Source organism: Papio anubis, chromosome 14, assembly GCF_008728515.1.
Source record: "Papio anubis isolate 15944 chromosome 14, Panubis1.0, whole genome shotgun sequence".
NCBI lineage: Eukaryota > Metazoa > Chordata > Mammalia > Primates > Cercopithecidae > Papio > Papio anubis.
In genome coordinates, this window is record NC_044989.1 from 74378383 (window position 1) to 74396604 (window position 18222).

The following is an 18222-nucleotide window of genomic DNA, read 5'->3' on the forward strand; positions in this document are numbered from 1 at the left end:
TTCACAAGACAAAAAGCTGGCACTGCATTCTCTCTCTGTAGCAGCAGGACAGAACTGTCTAAAGACAAGACCCCTTTGGCCAAAGTAAAGGAACCTGAAATATTACTAATGACCCTTCAAAAGCTTCAGTTGTTTGTTTCCTTTAATTAACATCTAAATAGATTATACATCTTCTATAATTATAATATGGAAATGTATATGAGCAAAATATATAAATTTTTTGGTGAATGCTTAGGGAAGAATGATGCTAGTCAAGTTCATCCAAGGTCTTAAGCAGCAGCATCTATGCAGCCAGGGCGTGGTCAGCGTTTGGGGACAGAGGTAAATATCCGCAATCCATGCATCTCTTTGATTTCTTCTTTTAGTGCCTAAGTAAGAAAACAGCATCATCAGTTTTTGTGTATTTGACATTGGTTACAGTAATTCTCTGAGAGTATTTTTATACAGCTCTACATCTGAAGGAGACTTTGTGCTTTGTTTAAGCAATTTTTCCTTTTTCTGAAAAACAATTTTTTTAATTAATAATATCTAACATGATTTAAAGATCCAAAAGTACAAAAAGGCATACAGGGAAGTCTCCCTCCTACACCTGTCCATCTTCCCAGTTTCCACCCCCCCATTCCCAAAAGAACTGTTGTTAGTTTCTTGTGTATTTTTTTTTTTTTTTTGAGTCAAGGTCTCACCCTAGCACCCAAGTTGGAGTGAGGCGGTACAATATTGGCTTACTGCAACCTCCGCCTCCTGGGCTCAAACAATCCTCCTGCTTCAGCTTCCCTAGTAGCTGGGACTACAGGCACAGGCCACCATGCCTGGCTAATTTTTTATTTTTTGTAGAGACAGAGTCTCACTATATTGCCCAGGCTGGTCTTGAACTCCTGGACTGGAGCAATCTGTCTGTCTTGGCTTCCCAAAGTGCTGGAATTACAAGCGTGAGCCACCGTGCCCGGCCGGTTTCTTGTGTATCTTCACAGGGATTTAAAAATGCATATTTATCAGGCATATTCAAGCTAATATATTTCACCCCATGATCTTTTAAAACGCAAATGGTTAACATTTCAAACACATTACACTAAGCTTGTCCAACCCACGGCCCAGGCCATGACAGGTTTGAATGTGGTCTAATACAAATTCGTAAAGTTTCATAAAACATATTGAGATTAAAAAAAAATTTTTTTTTAAAGCTCATCAGCTATCATTAGTGTTAGTATATTTTATGTGTGGCCCAAGGAAGTCAAAGGATTGGACACCCCTGCTCTACCCCTGCTCTACACTTTGCTCCTCCCCTAAACATCTACCTTGGAGATCTTTCTATGTTAGGCATGTATGGGTGTCCTGATTCTTTTTTGCATCAGCATAGTATTCCATTATATGAATGTATTACAACTTTTCAACCTGTCCCCGAGTGAACTTTTATGCTGCTTCCTGTATTTTGTTATTTCGAGCATCAGGCATTCTTTAAAATGAGCTGTTCTTTAAAATCATACCAATTAGCACAAATTCCCCAATGGTCAGAGCAGGAAATAAAGTTTCAAAGGAATTACGGGACTTGTTTTCAGGCTACAAATGGTGTCAGAGCCTAAATCTGAAGGAACCACCAGAGTCAAATAGATATCTGGCCCCTGTAGTGCTGGGAGAGAGGTTACAGAATCAGAGAGGGGCTTGGACCTCTCAAGTTTATAATCAGTACAGAGGAAAAATAAGATCCTTTTATACTAGGCCAAAATCTGATGATCATAGTAGAGTGGACATTTTTCTCTTCCAGTCTGTTTAGTGAGCTCCTTCTCTTCGTAATAATCCCTTTTCTACTTTATTGTACACTTCGGGTGGAACTACCAATTGGTCTGATATTGAGGTCATGATGTGCCACTGGCCCAGCCTATGACTGGACTGGGGTGGCACATGACCCAAATTGGGCCACTTAGAATCTCCCTTGGGATATTCGAGAGTGGAGCCTTGTGTCTTGGGCCAATATGCTATGATATCAATTGGAGGTGGCCATGGACCATGTTTCCCACCAAGGAGAGAAAGCCCATCTTTAGCATGAGAAAAGGAGACCAACACAGGGAAAGAAGCTGAAAGCTGAGAGAGAGAGAGAGAGAGAGAGAGAGAGGAATCTAGATATACCAGAAACCAGATAATTTTGTTACATGGGCCAAATAATTCCCTTTGTTTGCTTATGCTAATTTTAACTTGGTCTCTGTCACTTACAACATAAAGAATCCTAATATATGTGGTCAGGTTTATAGATCCTTTGATACAATCTAGTCCTATCCCTGTATTTTATTAAAAAAAAAAAAATAGAGTCTACTCCTTGCCAAAGTCAGCAGACAAGTGAGTAATGGAATCAGGATATGAACCCAGGTATCCTGAGGTCCTGGCCACACCTGGTTTCCATCATGTTCCTGACTTGCCCTGATCCAGGAGCTCCCGTTGTGTTGGGGGACAATGAGCTGCCCCACTTGGCCTACACTGCACACCCTCCAACTCCACAATCAAGTGCAGGGCCCTCAACTCCGCAAACAGGCAGAAATGTCCCTGGAAAAAGCCTCCTATCACTGGGCGAAGGTCCCTGGGCCACTTGCTCTCTGCAGGCATGGAATGCTCCCTAGAGACTGTGTCTGTGCCTGGGCCACAACCAGCCTCTCCTCCTTACGTCCACTTGGCTGGGTGACGTCACACCTTCACGTGACTGACCCTGGACAGAGGAACCTTCTGGGCTTCACCCCCTCAGGCCCTGCACACTCCGCCTCCCTGATGCCTTCTCCCTGCATTCTGTGCAGCCCCTGACGGCTTCCCAATACACACTACAGTCCCTTACAGCCACACAAGGTCTTAGAGATCACCTCGGTCACTCCACAGTTAAGGAAACGGGCCCTGCTGGGGGAAGTGACTTGGCCAAAGTCCCATAGGTAATAAGAAGCAGCTTAGATAAACAATCTTAAGCACCTGCCATGCCCACAGCACTATAGCAGGTGCTGGGGACGCAGAGGAAAAGGCGTGGGAAAGTAATGAAAAAGGTAAGAGAAAGTAGCACAAGTCCAACACCAATGGACTGAATGCGGGCAGCAGTGGACTGCCAGACTCCAGCCCGCACAGCCCTGCTTCTGGTGTTCGAGGTAAGCTACTGCACTGGTGACTAGGGTGGACGCACAAGGGCCGCACACAGGAGGCAGCCCTGGAGCTGGACAGCCAGAAATGGAGCAAGAGCGACAGGGCATCTGGCCCAGGACAGAAAGTGAGGAGAGGCTGAGAAGCTCCCGTGATTCACTGAGGTAGGCACATGTCAGGGAGACTGAGGCAGATCACATGAAGGATGGTCAATCCCAGGCTAGGAAGACTGGACTGGATTCTGGGCAAGCAGGGGAGCCATGTAAAGGCTCTGAGCAGGGGAAAGACATTGGTGGAGGCGCCTTAGGGGAGGGTAATCCCCAAAGCTGGAAAGAGGCCGGAGGCGGGGAGACGGCAACAACTGTTTAGCAGCTGCCTTCCACGTGGCCGGCACGACGCTGGGCACCTGTGGTCAATGCCTCATGCAATATTTGCCAATATGAGGCTCAGATCTCACCTCTGTCCACCTCAAAAGGCAACTCAGTGCTCACCACAACTACCTACTCTGCCCTTGCTGCCACCTCCCCAGGATGGCAGGAGGACAGGTAGGGAGGTGCTCCTGGTACAGAACCCTCAGTATCTACGCCTCCTGGGGCCTGGCCCACAGCAAATGCCCAGTGAGTATTTCCCAAGAGATGCACTGGGGCCTGGGAGAGGCCAAGCCCCGTGCAGCAGGGTCCCAGAGGAACGAGTCCACTCCTGAGGGTGCCGGCAGGGGGTGCCCCCTCCAGGGAATCCCACAGGGACCGTCTGATGGGAAGCTCAGGAGGGATGCCAGTATCGGATGGGTTGGGTGACATTTTCAGGCCTTTTGGACAGAAAATTCTGATTCTATAGCACCAGGATGAACATTACTACGCACAGGGTGAGTAGGCAAAATAGATGAGGCAAGCTTCACTCCGGCAGGACACCAGCCCCCCACCCAAACAGCCTGGGCATGAGAGCATCTGGATGGGGCACCTACCCCACCCCTACCTCACTCCTGAAGAGACCAGCTGGCCCTGGGAGTGGAGTCCAGTTACCGCCTTGCCTTCCCCTTGATTCCAGGTCTCTGCCTTCTCTTAGGGCAGTGCCTGTCAGAATCCCATTCCCAACAGCTGTCCTGAGCAGGGCAGCTCCAGGTCCTGGCTCAGACTCTGCCAGCCAACAGACTTGCTCCTGAAAATTTTCATTTTCATCATTCTCATGCGACTGTCAAAGCCAACATCCCCAAACTTAAATCATCTAAAATTGCCTATGACCAAGTCCATATATTTTAACACAAGTGTCAGCCCCCTAAGAATATACTGTGGCCAGGCTCAGGGGACCCCCTCATGTCAGCTGCCTGCAGACACCCAGTGTGGAGCTGCATGACACCCCAAGTCCTGAGCCAGAAGGGCTGTTCTGACTGGGAGTGGAGGAGAGGCCTCTAGAGTAACTCAGGATGCAGCTGCTCCGGGCGCAGTGGCTCACGCCTGTAATCCCAACACTTAGGGAGGCTGAGGCAGGAAGATCGCCAAAGAGTTGAAGACCAGCCTGAGCAGCATAGTGGAACCTCATCTCTATATAAATATAAAAATGTATATTCTTAAGGCCAGGCATGGTGGCTCATGCCTGTAATCCCAGCACTTTGGGAGGCCGAGTCAGGTGGATCACCTGAAGTCAGGAGTTCGAGACCAGCCTGGTCAACATGGTGAAACCCTGTCTTTACTAAAAATACTAAAATTAGCTGGGCGTGGTGGTGGGCGCCTATAATCCCAGCTACTTGGGAGGCTGAGGCAGGAGAATTGCTTGAACCCAGGAGGCAGAGGTTACAGTGAGCCAAGATAGCACCACTGTACTCCAGCCTGGGTGACAAAGTGAGACTCCATGGGAAAAAAAAAAAAAAAAAAAAGTATATATTTTTACAAGTGCCCCAATGTCAGGATGTGAGTTCTCCAAAACGGAGCGCCTTTGAGATACTAAAATTTAATTTCTATGGGTAAGCCAATAAGAAAACACAAGCCAACTCTCCTCACTGTCTGCAAACTCTCAAGAGATACTGACTGGGCTCCTTCCATGTGCCAGGTCCTTTGTTAGGTGTGGGGGACACAGCCCCGCCCTGCACTAAGCCTGCTTTCGAGGGGAAATGAAGGACAAGTGGCTGGGCTGTCTACTCAGGAAGTGTGAGGAGAGGCACATGTTGCTGTAGGGGATCAGAGGACACTTTAATCTCAAGACCGTGAGCTGACACTCCCCCAAACTGTGGGAATCACAGCCTTTCGCCACCCCAGACTGCTGCAGCTTCCTTCCAGTGTTGGAGATGACAATGATGGTGATGGTGGTCACATTTATGAAAGGCTTACTCTGTGTCGGGCACTGTTGTCAGTGCTCAATGTGTACTTTATCACGAATCCTCACAGCAACGCTTTGAAGCAAGCACTGTTACTCTCAATTAGGAAACTGAGGCAAAGGGTAGGGTTGAAAAACTTGCTCAAGGTCACATGGCTAGAAAGTAGCAAAGCCCAGATTTGAAAGTGGGAAGTCCAATTGCAGAATCTGCTTCCTTAGCCACTTGTAACTGTGGCTTCAGGCCAAGGGACACACTCAAATTACCAGCACCCGTGGGTCCAGTCTCACCAGGTGGCTTGTACAGAGATCTGAGAATAAAACCCAACGTGCCACGGGTTGGGGATCATCTGGGTCAGCCAGGTCTTCCCTGTCTCGTCTTCTTTTTTTTTTTTTGAGACGGAGTCTCGCTCTGTCGCCCAGGCTGGAGTGCAGTGGCGCGATCTCGGCTCACTGCAAGCTCCACCTCCCGGGTTCACGCCATTCTCCCGCCTCAGCCTCCGAGTAGCTGGGACTACAGGCGTCCGCCACCACGCCCGGCTAGTTTTTTGTATTTTTAGTAGAGACGGGGTTTCACCATGTTAGCCAGGATGGTCTCGATCTCCTGACCTCGTGATCCACCCGCCTCGGCCTCCCAAAGTGCTGGGATTACAGGCTTGAGCCACCGCGCCCGGCCCCCTGTCTCGTCTTCTACCTTGATTCTGACCCCAGAGATCACATGGGGCTGGAAGAGTTTCCAGGAGGGCTCAGTGATTGGAGCACCCAGCAGACCACCAGCATGCCTTAGGGCTGTAGGGGTCACATCCACTGCAAAGGGCTAGGTTCCATAAGAAACACAAAGATGGATCCCAAAGGGCACTGGTCCACAGAGGGCTGACAGGTTGCAGGGTCAGACAGCAGGAATGTCAGTTTTCAGGACACAAACGGAAACCAGCAACAGCCAAAAAAGGGAGCCAGGGAGGGTGGGGGAAGGGCATTCATTCCCTGCTGGGGAGGGAGGGGAGGCAGCATTTGAGCTGAGTGGAGGACAGAAGGAAGGGCAACCCAGGCAGGAGGTCCATTCTGGGCAAACGCCCAGATAGAGAGAGACCAGCAGGCAGAGGCCGGCTGGGAGGGTGCACACAGAGAAGGGCGGGGGAAATGCGTGAACAGCAGTCTAGGACACCTGAACTTGATGCATGAGAGGCCACCGAACAGACGCTCATTACCAGTGCTGTGCTTTACAAAAATAACACTAGTTCACAATGGCAAGACCTTCCAGAATGATGCCAAACACACCCAGTGAGGGGCAAAGTCATAGGTACAGGAACAAGGGTCAAAGTTGTTATAAGTTCCAATTAAAATAAATATGGATAATATTTAAACTGAGCCTTAGGCTGGTTGACCATGATGTTCCAGAACCCAAATGTTCTGTCACTGGGTCTGGGGCAGCTGCAGCCATTCTCACTCACGCCATGCACCAACTCACCCATCTGTAAAGCGGTCCCAAAGACAGGCCAAAAACCCCTCTTCAGATCTACAAAAACATGCATCTTTTAGCACTGTCTGTGTTTAGATATCCTCATCAATATGTGACAATAACAGTAAACATTAGTAGCATTATACAAGGACATACGAAATCACTATTGGGAGGCCTGGCTTCAATTTTGAATAAAATTCCTATTTGCCACAATGCAGATACTCCCAGATGCAATTTTTCTCAGGTCTTGAGTCCTGTTTCGTGACTGTGGTACTGCATTATTCTTTCCTGCAACTGATAGCAAAAACCACCATCCATGCTTGGCAGGCCCTTTTGGAGGCTGAAGGCCAGTGGCAAGGGGCACTGTTGCCTCTACTGACCTGATTAACCATCTGGTGCTGCTGGACAGTTCTCTTCTCCTTAAATTCTTCTGATTCAATTTTAATTTCATACATCGCCCCACAACCTCCTAAAATAAACACGATTCAAAAGCATTTCAATTATTAAGTCATGGCAGCCATGGTCCCATATGTCCTCGAAGTACTGTACAATCCAAAGGTCTGAATATTATCATTCAGCACAAAGGAAAGTTGCTAAGACCATTAGGAAAAGATCATGGCTTCCAATCTGACCACATGCTCCTCCTGACAGGTTGCCACAATCCAAAATGTGCTCTTCCTTTTGCGAGGCAGCTGCACCACCCAGGGTTATCACTTGTGGGCAGGAAAGATAAGGCATAAAGCATGGACAACCTAGGGAGTGGAGAGAGTTTCCTTTCACGAGGCCAATAAACACCATAGAAGAGGATGAGAAGGATGGAATTTCAGTGTTCCACCTTCCAAAGGACCGACGATCATTTTTTTTGAAGGGCAAAAATACACCACAATTTGGTTTGAAAACTGTGTAATACTATCCAAAGAAAAGAAAGAACCAGGGGAGCATGAGAGCCGGGGACACAGCAAACATGCTATGCATGGAGCTGCTCGTGGCTATCTCTAGCACTGCTGGGTCCACAGCACAGCATCCAGGGTTTCATCCTGGGTTTTGGGGGAGAACTTTTTGGTGAAGCCCTCGAGCCAGAGCTTGGTGGACCATCCACCGCCTGCCTGAGCTTTCCTCCACCTGGTTGGAGAGCTGGTGCTGATGAATGATGATAAACACATAGCTCTAGCATGAAATAACACGGGCAAGAAAATGTCCCCTGCATGATTAACACAGCCAGGCCATTGTACGAGAGGTGCACTGTACTCCACAGGCTTTGTTCTGCTTCTTTTTTTTTTGAGATGGAGTCTTGCTCTGTCACCGAGGCTGGAGTGCAGTGGCGCGATCTGGGCTCACTGCAAGCTCTGCCTCCTGGCTTCATGCCATTCTCCTGCCTCAGCCTCCTGAGTAGCTGGGATTACAGGCGCCCGCCACCATGCCCGGCTAAATTTTTTTTTGTATTTTTAGTAGCGACGGGGTTTCACCATGTTAGCCAAGATGGTCTCGATCTCCTGACCTCGTGATCTGCCTATCTCGGCCTCTCAAAGGACTGGGATTACAGGCGTGAGCCACCGCGCCTGGCCTGTTGTTTCTCTTATAATGTTAGAGAGTCCAAGTTTTGGTTAAACCCAGGTTCTCAGCCTCAACTCCCCTTCTGCACTCTGTCCAGGACTGCGCAGAGCCAGAGCTGGATCAAGCTTTAACTCTGCCCTGGGCCTGGGGCAACTTCAGGACCTGGTAACATCAAGGCCTCAGCATTGTCCCAAGACCCCTGCAAAGCCCTCACCTGATGTACCATTCCAGCAGATTTTTTTTTTTGAGACGGAGTTTTGCTCTTGTCGCCCAGGCTGGAGTGCAGTGGTGCAATTTCAGCTCACTGCAACCTCTGCCTCCTGGGTTCAAGCGATTCTCCTGCCTCAGCCTCCCAAGTAGCTGGGATTACAGGCATCCGCCACCATGCCCGGCTAATTTTTTTTTTTTTTGTATTTCTGTTGAGATGGGGTTTCACCACGTTGGCCAGGCTGGTCTCAAACTCCTGACCTCAGGTATCCACCTGCCTCAGCCTCCCAGAGTGCTGGGATTACAGACATGAGCCACTGTGCCCAGCCCCAGCAGATTTTTTTTTTTTCTGGAGACACAGTCTCACTCTGTCACCCAGGCTGAGTGCAGTGGCACAATCTTGGCTCATTGCAACCTCTGCCTCCTGGGTTCAAGCAAGTCTCCTGCCTCAGCCTCTTGAGTAGCTGGGACTACAGGTGTGCACCACCACGCCCGGCTGATTTTTGTATTTTTAGTAGAGATGGGGTTTCACCATGTTGGCCAGGCTGGTCTTGAACTCCTGACCTCGTGATCCACCTGCCTCAGCCTCCCAAAGTGCTGGGATTATAGGCGTGAACCACTGCGCCCAAACTCCAGCAGATCTTTAGATCATTTTATTCCCTGTAGTTTCCAGAATAGAATCTACTTTCTAAACTTTCTCCCCAATCCTTGGAAATGTTATGTTCTCAGTAAAGTCAGTGAGCCCTTGTGGCAATGCTGAGTGGCAAAGGCTGCTTCTGGGTGTGGAGAGATTCAGGCTGATGCCTATCCAGCGGCCCATGCCACGGGTCGTTCTGTGTGTGTGTGCGTGTGTATGTGTGGAGAAAGGGCCTATCTTCCCCATCCTGTGGGTGCAGAAGTTGCTTCTCCAGCCTGCTCCTAACACACTGCCAGCCTGAACTTCTAGGTGCCAGTGGCCGCCTAAGAAGGACAGAGCTTGGCTGGGGCTGGTAACTGGCCTTAGGCCTTAGAACTCCCCTGAGTCCTGGTTCTGGTTCCAGTTCCATTGTCTCTTCCCTATGAGGAACTGGGCAGTTCCTTTGGCCTCTCTGGGCTCGTTTCTCGGGGAAAGGAAGGCAGCTGAAGAAAACCTTTCTGGGGTCCACTCCAGCTCTGATAGCCTAGGGCGTCAGAAGAATGGGGGAAAATGAAAGCAAAACCTATTCGAAGTCAAATGACAGACTGTGGACCTGAGCTCTGGGGTGACAGAGAGGGACCTTGTCCGAGCTGAGCCAGGCTGGCAACCTTGAGTCCTCCCAACTGCGCCTTGTCCTCAGTTTCCCTCTGATGTTTCTGAATCCTGACTGCCATCCCATGAGGTGGGGGCAGCCGAGCTCCATCTGTCCAGCAGCAACACATCTTGAGAAGCCACTCACCAGCAGCAAGCCCCCTCCTCCAAGCCCCGACCCTCTGTCCTTCCAAAGGGCAAAATCTTATCAAAGTGCCGTGGGAAGAATGAGAGAAACCTTACCTGAAATGTCAGTGACTTTTATAGCTGTAGCTCGTGGAAACTTTTCTTTGAGAATTTGGGTCACTCTGAGCTCCCCCTCAGTCTGGGTGGCAAACATCCGATGGTGAAGTGGAAGCTGCCACAGAACAGAGAGGAAGGTCAGGGCAAAGGAAGATGCTGCTGCCCCGAGCTGGGCCACTGTGCAGGGCTGCCTGCCATTCCCCTGCAAGGCAGGCCCCTGAGCCCTCGCCAGCATAGCCATGGGTTATGTCAGAGGGGCTCTGTGGTATCAGGAGTCCATGTAAGTGCCCCGGAACACAGAATAAACTTTTATTGGCGGGGAGAGGATGATTGTTAATAACTCAATTTGACTCCAGAGACAAGAGGCCCCAAACCTAATTCAAGAGATGTTCGATTCCTCATGATAATGTCGTGTGACACTATTATGCCGATAGTTTTATAGGTAAGGAAACTGAGGCACACAGTAATGTGCCCAAGGTAGAATTCGTTAAGAAGATAGAGCCAGAAAAGCTAGACAACCTGCCTCAGATCCATACCACTAGGTCATTCAGCATCTACTGCCCTGGATGGTGGGGCCAAATTCCACACTCCCATCTCCTTTAGGCCTGATTAACATGTCTCACCCTCCCCAGTGGGATGTGACCTCACAGCCCAGTGCTCAATTAGCCAGCTATTCTTCATCATGTACTCCTTCTCACTGGGGAGCAAAGTCAGAATTCTATGAAAGAACCTGAAGAAGGAACATCTGTAGGTTGTTTACCACTAGCAACAACACCCCTTCCCCAATGGCTACCATGGGGAACCTATGGTTGTGTTTTTTTTGGAGACAGAGTTTTGCTCTGTTACCCAGGCTGGAGTGCAGTGGCACGATCTCAGCTCACTGCAACCTCCACCTCCCAGGTTCAAGTGATTTTCCTGCCCCAGCCTCCTGAATAGCTGGGATTCCAGGCACCCACCATCATGCTAGGCAAATTTTTGAATTTTTAATAGAGACAAGGTTTCACCATGTTGGCCTGGCTGGTCTCGAACCCCTGACCTCAGGTTATCCACCCACCTCAACCTCCCAAAATGCTAGGATTACAGGCGTGAGCCACCGCGCCTGGCCAGGGGAGCCCGTGTTTCTGATGGAACACATCTCAACATTTAGTAGTGAAGGAGCAGAAAAGCAGGTCGGCAGTCACTTGGCTGGGCTGAGTGCATGCTGAAAAGGCAGACTGGGAATGGAGTGTGGCAGGCCTTGAATGCCAGGCTAAATATTGTGGACTGTATCAGACAGGAGATGGGACTCCAGGTGATGGAACCCAGTCTCATGGTACCAAAGTAACCTGCAGGAAACAGTGCCTTCAGGAGCGAGTCAGGAGAGATGCCCAAGTAAGAGGCATTACAATGACGGAAGCACTGGGCACTGGTCCCTGACTAGACGTAGATGACAGGTTGGAGGACACCAGGGCCGTTCATGGGTGCTGGTGCTGAAGGTCCCACCCCTCTACCCCTCAGTCCTTCCTGATAGCTCAGAGCAGGGTCCTGTGTCACAGAATCTCAGAGCACCACTCCTTTAAAATGAGCTGTGCACTGGCTCTCTCACCACTGGTCTTACAGGCCAGAAATGAGTACGGCAGCATCCCAGAGCTGACCCCAGGGCAGGCTCTCAGAGGCACTTGGTGCTGGATGAATGAATGAGCAGGGGAAGAACTATTCAATTAGGGACAGAAATGCAGGACAGGAGAAAGGCCCAGAGTGTGATGGTCTGTATGGAGGGACAGAAACTTGATGTTCAGAGGCTGGGCAGGATTGCTGGGAGTGAGGGTGGGATGGAGCTGCTTCTGGGGGCACAATCTTGGGGGTAAAGGCGGAGAGTAACCAGATGGCAGGCAGAATCGGCAGCTACTAAGGGGTGAGAGTGATGAGCGTTGCAGAATCCTTGGGAGAAGCCTTTTATCTTAGTGGATCTGTGGGCAGCGGCCTTTAGTGGAACAATCAACTGACATCCCCAGATGATCACTGTCCACGCTGAAAGTCACCGCAGTGGAAGAACTTCTTTTCATGCACAGGAGAAGCAGGTTCAGAACCAGGGGAGAAGGAAAATGAAAGGAAAGAGAAAGAAGGGTATGAGCTGAAGCAAAGGATGGATCAGAAACGGGGAGAGATTAGGACAGCGCGTGGGAAGTGCCCCCTGCTTGGGTTCTGCTCCGGTAGTGTGGGATTTGGAGGAGGATCAAGGTCAGAGGTCCAGTCGACCTTCCCAAGGCCCCGGCCCCGCTGCAGTCCCCCGCACCCACGCCTTGACTCTGGGGCTATGACTCCTCTCTTCTGCTCCGTAAATCAATCCTTTGCCCGCTGTACTATGACTGTTCATGTGTTCGTCCGTCTGACCTTCAACCTCCACCCAGCTCGGAAGCTCCCCCAGAGCGCGCCGGAGCTTGAAATTTCGAATGCCGTTATCGCTGAGTGAATGAATGAACGAAAGAATGAATGAATGAGAGAAAGGAAGAGGAGCCCCCCATTGCAGGTGCTGCGCGCGCCCTCCGGGAGCTGTTCCTCAAGCCCCGACAGCCGCCGGACCCGCGGTCCCTCCGCAGCTCCCGTCCCAGGGAGAGCAGCCCCGACCCTGCCCGCGCTCACCCCGCGGATCCTGCGAAGCAGAGGCGCTGCCGCGGCCGGGCTCCATGCCGCCATGCCCGGCCGACGCGACCCGCCGCCCGAGGTCACTGTATGCCCGAAAGACGCGGAGCGGGGAACCGAGAGCCGCCGCCTTGGGAGAGGCTGCCCCCTGCCGCCCGGAGGCCATCAGCCTCCAGGCCCCGCCCCAGTCCTCAAGGCCCCGCCCCAGAGGCCTCCTGTCGCCTGGCTCCGCCCCCGGAGGCTGCCGGCCTCCCGGCCCCGCCCAGGCCTCCCCTGGCCCTGGCTGACTAGCCACCCCCGACACTGCAGCGCCTGCCGGCCTCGGGGCCCCGACCTCTGCCTTCGCTCGCGCCGCGCTCCTTCAGCCTCCCCAGGGCCTGTTTCACGGATGGGGTCCCCTTGCCCGCGTGAATATCTTCCTCCTCAGCTCGGAAACACTCTAAGGTCTCAGCGAACGATACTGGCCTTCCCTCATCCGAATACCCCTCGTGCCCCGATGTACTTTTCCATTCCCACTCCACATGTTGGCAGCTTAGCTTCTAAGCTGAGGAGCTTGGCCTTCGCTCCAGGTGCTGGAAGGATTTGATTCGCAGTTTAGAAAGATCGCTCTGCTCCTGTGAGGAGGGCGTGTAGGGGCTGCAACCAGAGACACAGTCAGAAGCTCCGAGGCTACAGCGATGGTCCAGGTGAGAATGGAGGTGCCTAACTAAACCAGTGGCGGGAGGGATGGAAGAATGAACTGAGACACTTGGGAGGTGAATGGAATCCAGCGATTGCATGTGGGGTGAGGGTGGGAAAGGTATCTGATATGACTCCCGTTTCTGGCTTGGACAATGACTTGGATGGAGGGTTAGGTGGGAGCTGAGTAGAGTCCACGAACAGTTTTTAATTTGCCTGAGTTTAAGGTGCCACAGGACACAGCCTAACAGAGGCCCAGGTTGGAGCCATGGACCATGGAGTCATGAGAATGGAAGGGAAGCTGACGCCATGTGGGATGGGGTAGAACTGTCCGCAAATTCGTCCCGCCTCTGGAGTCTTCAGACCAGTCAAGACCGAAATTGAACCAAGCCTCTCCTCTCTATAGCTGTTATTTGTTTGCAGCACGTGGTCAGGTGGCACCCTGCAGGATTTATCAGCTTTTTGCCAACATTCTGGCCTATGCAATCAATACGTCCCTTCAGCGTTGCACTTGGATGGATTGGACCTACAGTTGTTCTATATGGATATTATCTAAATTATTTATTACAGTATTAGCTGACTCCTATCTTCTGGCCTTCAGAATTTCTCCTTTGGATCAATTACTAGCCTGTCTTACATTTTCTGCTTCATTCCTTTAAAATGTTTACAGATGATTTGCTAACTTCTAAGTTTTCTTCATTGCGGTCAATGATGCAATTTAAACTGTCAAAAAATGTTTTTTCTCAAGCAGGGTAGTAGTGGTAAACCATTCCCTTGCTCTTCAGACAGCATGGTTTAGATGAGGCACACCCATTCCCAGCTCTAGGAATGTAAACAGGACCCAAGTCTGGCTAATCAGAGATTGGCTTAGGGTTGGCCCCATGATCTGAGCCAGACCAACGAGAGTTGGTAGAGGGACTTTTCTGGAACTAAAGAAATGGATCCTGGCCGGGCATGGTGACTCATGCCTGTAATCCCAGCACTTTGGGAGGCCGGGGCAGGTGGATCATCTGAGGTCAGGAGTTCGAGACCAGCCTGACCAACATGGTGAAACCCCGTCTCTACTAAAAATACAAAATTAGCCGGGCGTGGTGGTGCATGCCTGTAATCCCAGCTACTCAGGAGGCCGAGGCAGGAGAATCGCTTGAACCCGGGAGGCGGCGGTTGCAGTGAGCCAAGATGGCGCCATTGCACTCTAGCCTGGGCGACAGAGCGAATCTCTGTCTCAAAGAAAAAAAAAAACAAATGGATCGTTTTCTTTTGCAACTTCTGTTTTAGAATCGGGATATATATGCAGGCTTGTTACGGAGGTATATTGCTTTTGCAACTTGTAGTTTAGAATCGGGGTATATATGCAGGCTTATTACAGAGGTATATAGCTTTTGCAACTTCTAGTTTAGAATCAGGGGGTATATATGCAGGCTTGTTACAGAGGTATATTGCATGGTGCTGAGGTTGGGAGTATGAACGAATCCGTCCTTCAGGTAATGAGCATAGTACCCAACAGGTAGTTTCAACCCTTACCCCCTTCCTCCTTCCCCGTCTTGTATTCCCCAGTGTCTGTTGTTCCCAGACACTGATCTTTTTCTGCTATGTTGCTAAGCTGGTAGAAAGGCTGGAGTTGCTGGCAACCATCTTTGCAACAATGCAGGGAGAGCTACTTTGGAAATGAAGCAAGACAAAGAAGAAAATAGATAAAAGGAAACAAATAAATGTTTGACTTTGCTTGTACAGCTGGAAACCAGCAATGCTGGAAATAAGCACTATAGGCAGTTTAATGGGTTTGTCACTTGTAACCAAGTGACCCATGGCAAGCTCACAGATTTGTATTGGCAGAATTCCTCCTTTTATTTAAAATGGTACTTTTGGCCAGGCAAGGTGGCTCACACCTGTAATCCAAGCACTTTGGGAGGTCGAGGCGTGCGGATCACCCAAGGTCAGAAGTTCGAGAACAGCCTGGCCAACATGGCAAAACCCCGTCTCTACTAAAAATGCAAACCATTAGCTGGCTGCGGTGGCCTTTCTACCAGTTTTTTGTCTCCAAAAAAAAAAAAAAAAAAAAAGGTACTTTTGCTTATCTCTAACCTTCCTCTTCCCCATAATTTAACAATTGTCCATACTATCTGTTATTCTGAGTTGCTCTCTGCCCCATTCTCCCCCTTATCCTCAGTTTCCCCTAGGCTGTCAGAGCCATCTGAAATGAAAACATTTAGGTCGGGCATAGTGGTTCATGCCTGTAATCCCAGCACTTTGGGAGGCTGAGGCGGGTGGATCACCTGAGGTCAGGAGTTCGAGACCACCCTGGCCAACATGATGAAACCCCATCTCTACTGAAAATACAAAAACTAGCCAGGCATGGTGGCGCATGCCTCTACTCGCAGCTACTCGGGAGGCTGAGGCAGGAGAATCACTTGAACCTGGGAGGCAGGGGTTGCAGTGAGCCGAGATTGAGCCACTGCACTCCAGCCTGGGCAATAGAGTGAGACTTTGTCTCAAATAAATAAAATGAAATAAAATGAAAACATTTACCACTTGAAATCCTTCAGATTCCCCATCACCTACCTACAGGCAAAATTCCCAAATTCTTTTGTATGATTTAACCACTATCTGCCTGTCCAACTGAAATCTACCCTTTACTAATATACTTGCACCTCCCTGCATAAGCTATGCTACAAGTTTGGTTATGCAGTTGCCCATCTTTTAAGGTTCAAGCCTTGTCTTCTCCAAAGAGCCACCTCTGACTGCCTCACAGTAAGCTTAGAGCCCGCAACTTACCTGTAACTTTTGTTGCACTTGTGGCCTTTTACAACTATGAATTTATGTATGTGTCTGTTCTCACTGGTTTATAAGCTCCATGAGGATAGAGCCTTCCTTGAGTCATCTGTCAACAGCCCAATATGGGACAAAAAGTGCATGCACTGTGATTACTGAACAGAACTGAGAGAGGCTAAGCAATTTGCGCTCCACAGGTTTAAGTCTGAACTCTTCTAGAAAAGGATTTGCGGGATGATCTGACCAATCTTGGGCTTCCAAATTAGTTCCAACAGTTCCAGTATTTTTTTTCTGACAGAAGCAAGTAAGTTTTACTTTATGATTAAAACAAGTGAAATGCATTTAGTCCCAGGAAATGTCAATCCTTTCTGCATCTTACTTTTTTTGCTGTGACCTTGAGATTCTCTTGTTCTCTTCAGTTGTATTGGTCCATGATCACTCATAGCTTTCATACATATATATACATCTGAAACTCAGAAAATTCATTAGGTAGGAACTCTTTGGATGCATCTCCTTTTTTAACCTCATTGGGATGATTTTTCTTTTTTTTTATTTTTATTTTTTTATTTTATATTATTATTATACTTTAAGTTCTAGGGTACATGTGCATAACGTGCAGGTTTGTTACATATGTATACTTGTGCCATGTTGCTGTGCTGCACCCATCAACTCGTCAGCACCCATCAACTCGTCATTTACATCAGGTATAACTCCCAATGCAATCCCTCCCCCCTCCCCCCGGAGTGATTTTTCATTGCACCATCATTTTATTTTATAGAGCTTCCTAGCACTGCTGAGCATGCAGAATTTTTGCAAATGCAATCCAAAGACTTGCTATATACTAGCTATTTGAACTTGTCTGAGCTTATGTGGCATGGTCTAAAGAATACTGAAATATTTCTGGCATACCTCTTAATTGCAATCACTTTCTCCAGGTTGCTTTACGGATTAAATGAGATAACCTACTAAAGGACTCCAGAAAAAAGCTAAAAAGGTAGCTAGCTTTTGAGGTGCTGTGGCAGAGACTGGCATCTAGTGGCCAGTGATAATGGTGCAGGATAGTGTCCGCACCTAAGTAGGGATAGTGCAGGCTGTAATGTCCATACCTAGTGGGGACATCAATGGGGTATTTGTCAGAGATGCTCCATGGCATAGTTTGGACATTGTTTCTGACTGTGCAGGTTCAAACCCAGAGTCTGGCTCTCCCAAAGATTATCTGAGTTATTCTATTATTTTATAAAGTTTGAAACAGCCATTAGATACCCTTACAAACTTATAATTTTTGTGATGATTTTAAGCCTACTGAAAATGTCAAAAGAAATCCAAAACTGCTAGTTTACCCATAGCTTATACAAAATTAGTATTAACTAGGCCAGGTGTGGTGGCTCATGCCTGTAATCCCAGCACTTTGGGGCCAGGGCAGGCAGCTTACTTGAACTCAGGAGTTCGAGACCAGCCTGGGCAATACGGCAAAACCTCATCTTTACAAAAATTATAAAAAATTAGCCGGGCATGATGGTGCGTGCCTGTTTTCCCAGCTACTCGGGAGGCTGAGACAGGAGGATCACTTGAGCCTGGGAGGTGGAGGTTGCAGTGAGCCAAGATTGTGCCACTGCACTCCAACCTGGGCAACAGAGACCCCATCTCAAAAAAATAAAATCAGTGTTAACTTGTACTATTTAGCCACATTCATTAAGTTTTTAATTTTAACTCTACTATCTCACAACCAGGAATGTACAAGAGATCTGGAGCCTGATTCACATGGCAGGAAGGAGACCACGTATTTTTGTTTGGGATGGGTTTTAGCCAGTATCAGAGGAATAGTTTGTTTCTTAGGGGTTGGGTCCTAGTAGTATGATACTTAGTTCATTTAGGAACTTCCTTTTTTAAGGGCTAAGAAAACATGTTAGCTACTAAATAATATGCAAAGATAACTTTCCAAATTTAAGCTGTACTCAAAAATCCACAGAACCTGCAAAACTCTCAAGTTTCTATATTTAAATAG

At 49.0% G+C, this 18222-nt stretch overlaps 1 protein-coding gene and 1 long non-coding RNA gene across 6 annotated transcripts; one reads left to right on the forward strand and one right to left on the reverse strand.

The window, feature by feature from the left end:
- Nucleotides 1–124: 124 nt before the first annotated feature.
- BOLA3 (bolA family member 3) lies at nucleotides 125–12946 on the reverse strand. Of its 5 annotated transcripts, XM_021924981.2 has the most exons (5): nucleotides 12768–12946; nucleotides 12519–12589; nucleotides 10146–10260; nucleotides 7255–7343; nucleotides 125–368 (listed from the first exon to the last, which is right to left on the reverse strand). In XM_021924981.2, exons 1-5 carry the CDS (start codon nucleotides 12931–12933, stop codon nucleotides 303–305), a joined length of 507 nt encoding a protein of 168 aa, XP_021780673.2. In that variant the 5' UTR covers nucleotides 12934–12946; the 3' UTR covers nucleotides 125–302. The 5 variants fall into 5 exon arrangements, with proteins under 5 accessions (XP_021780673.2, XP_009182709.2, XP_003908878.2 ...); XM_009184445.3 differs by lacking the exon at nucleotides 7255–7343; XM_003908829.3 differs by lacking the exon at nucleotides 12519–12589 and having other exon boundaries at nucleotides 12768–12936.
- A 78-nt stretch (nucleotides 12947–13024) lies between these two features.
- Nucleotides 13025–14119, forward strand: LOC101014337. Its single transcript, XR_162294.4, has 2 exons — nucleotides 13025–13453; nucleotides 13673–14119. It is a non-coding gene; the product is annotated as an uncharacterized LOC101014337 (long non-coding RNA).
- Nucleotides 14120–18222: the final 4103 nt, after the last annotated feature.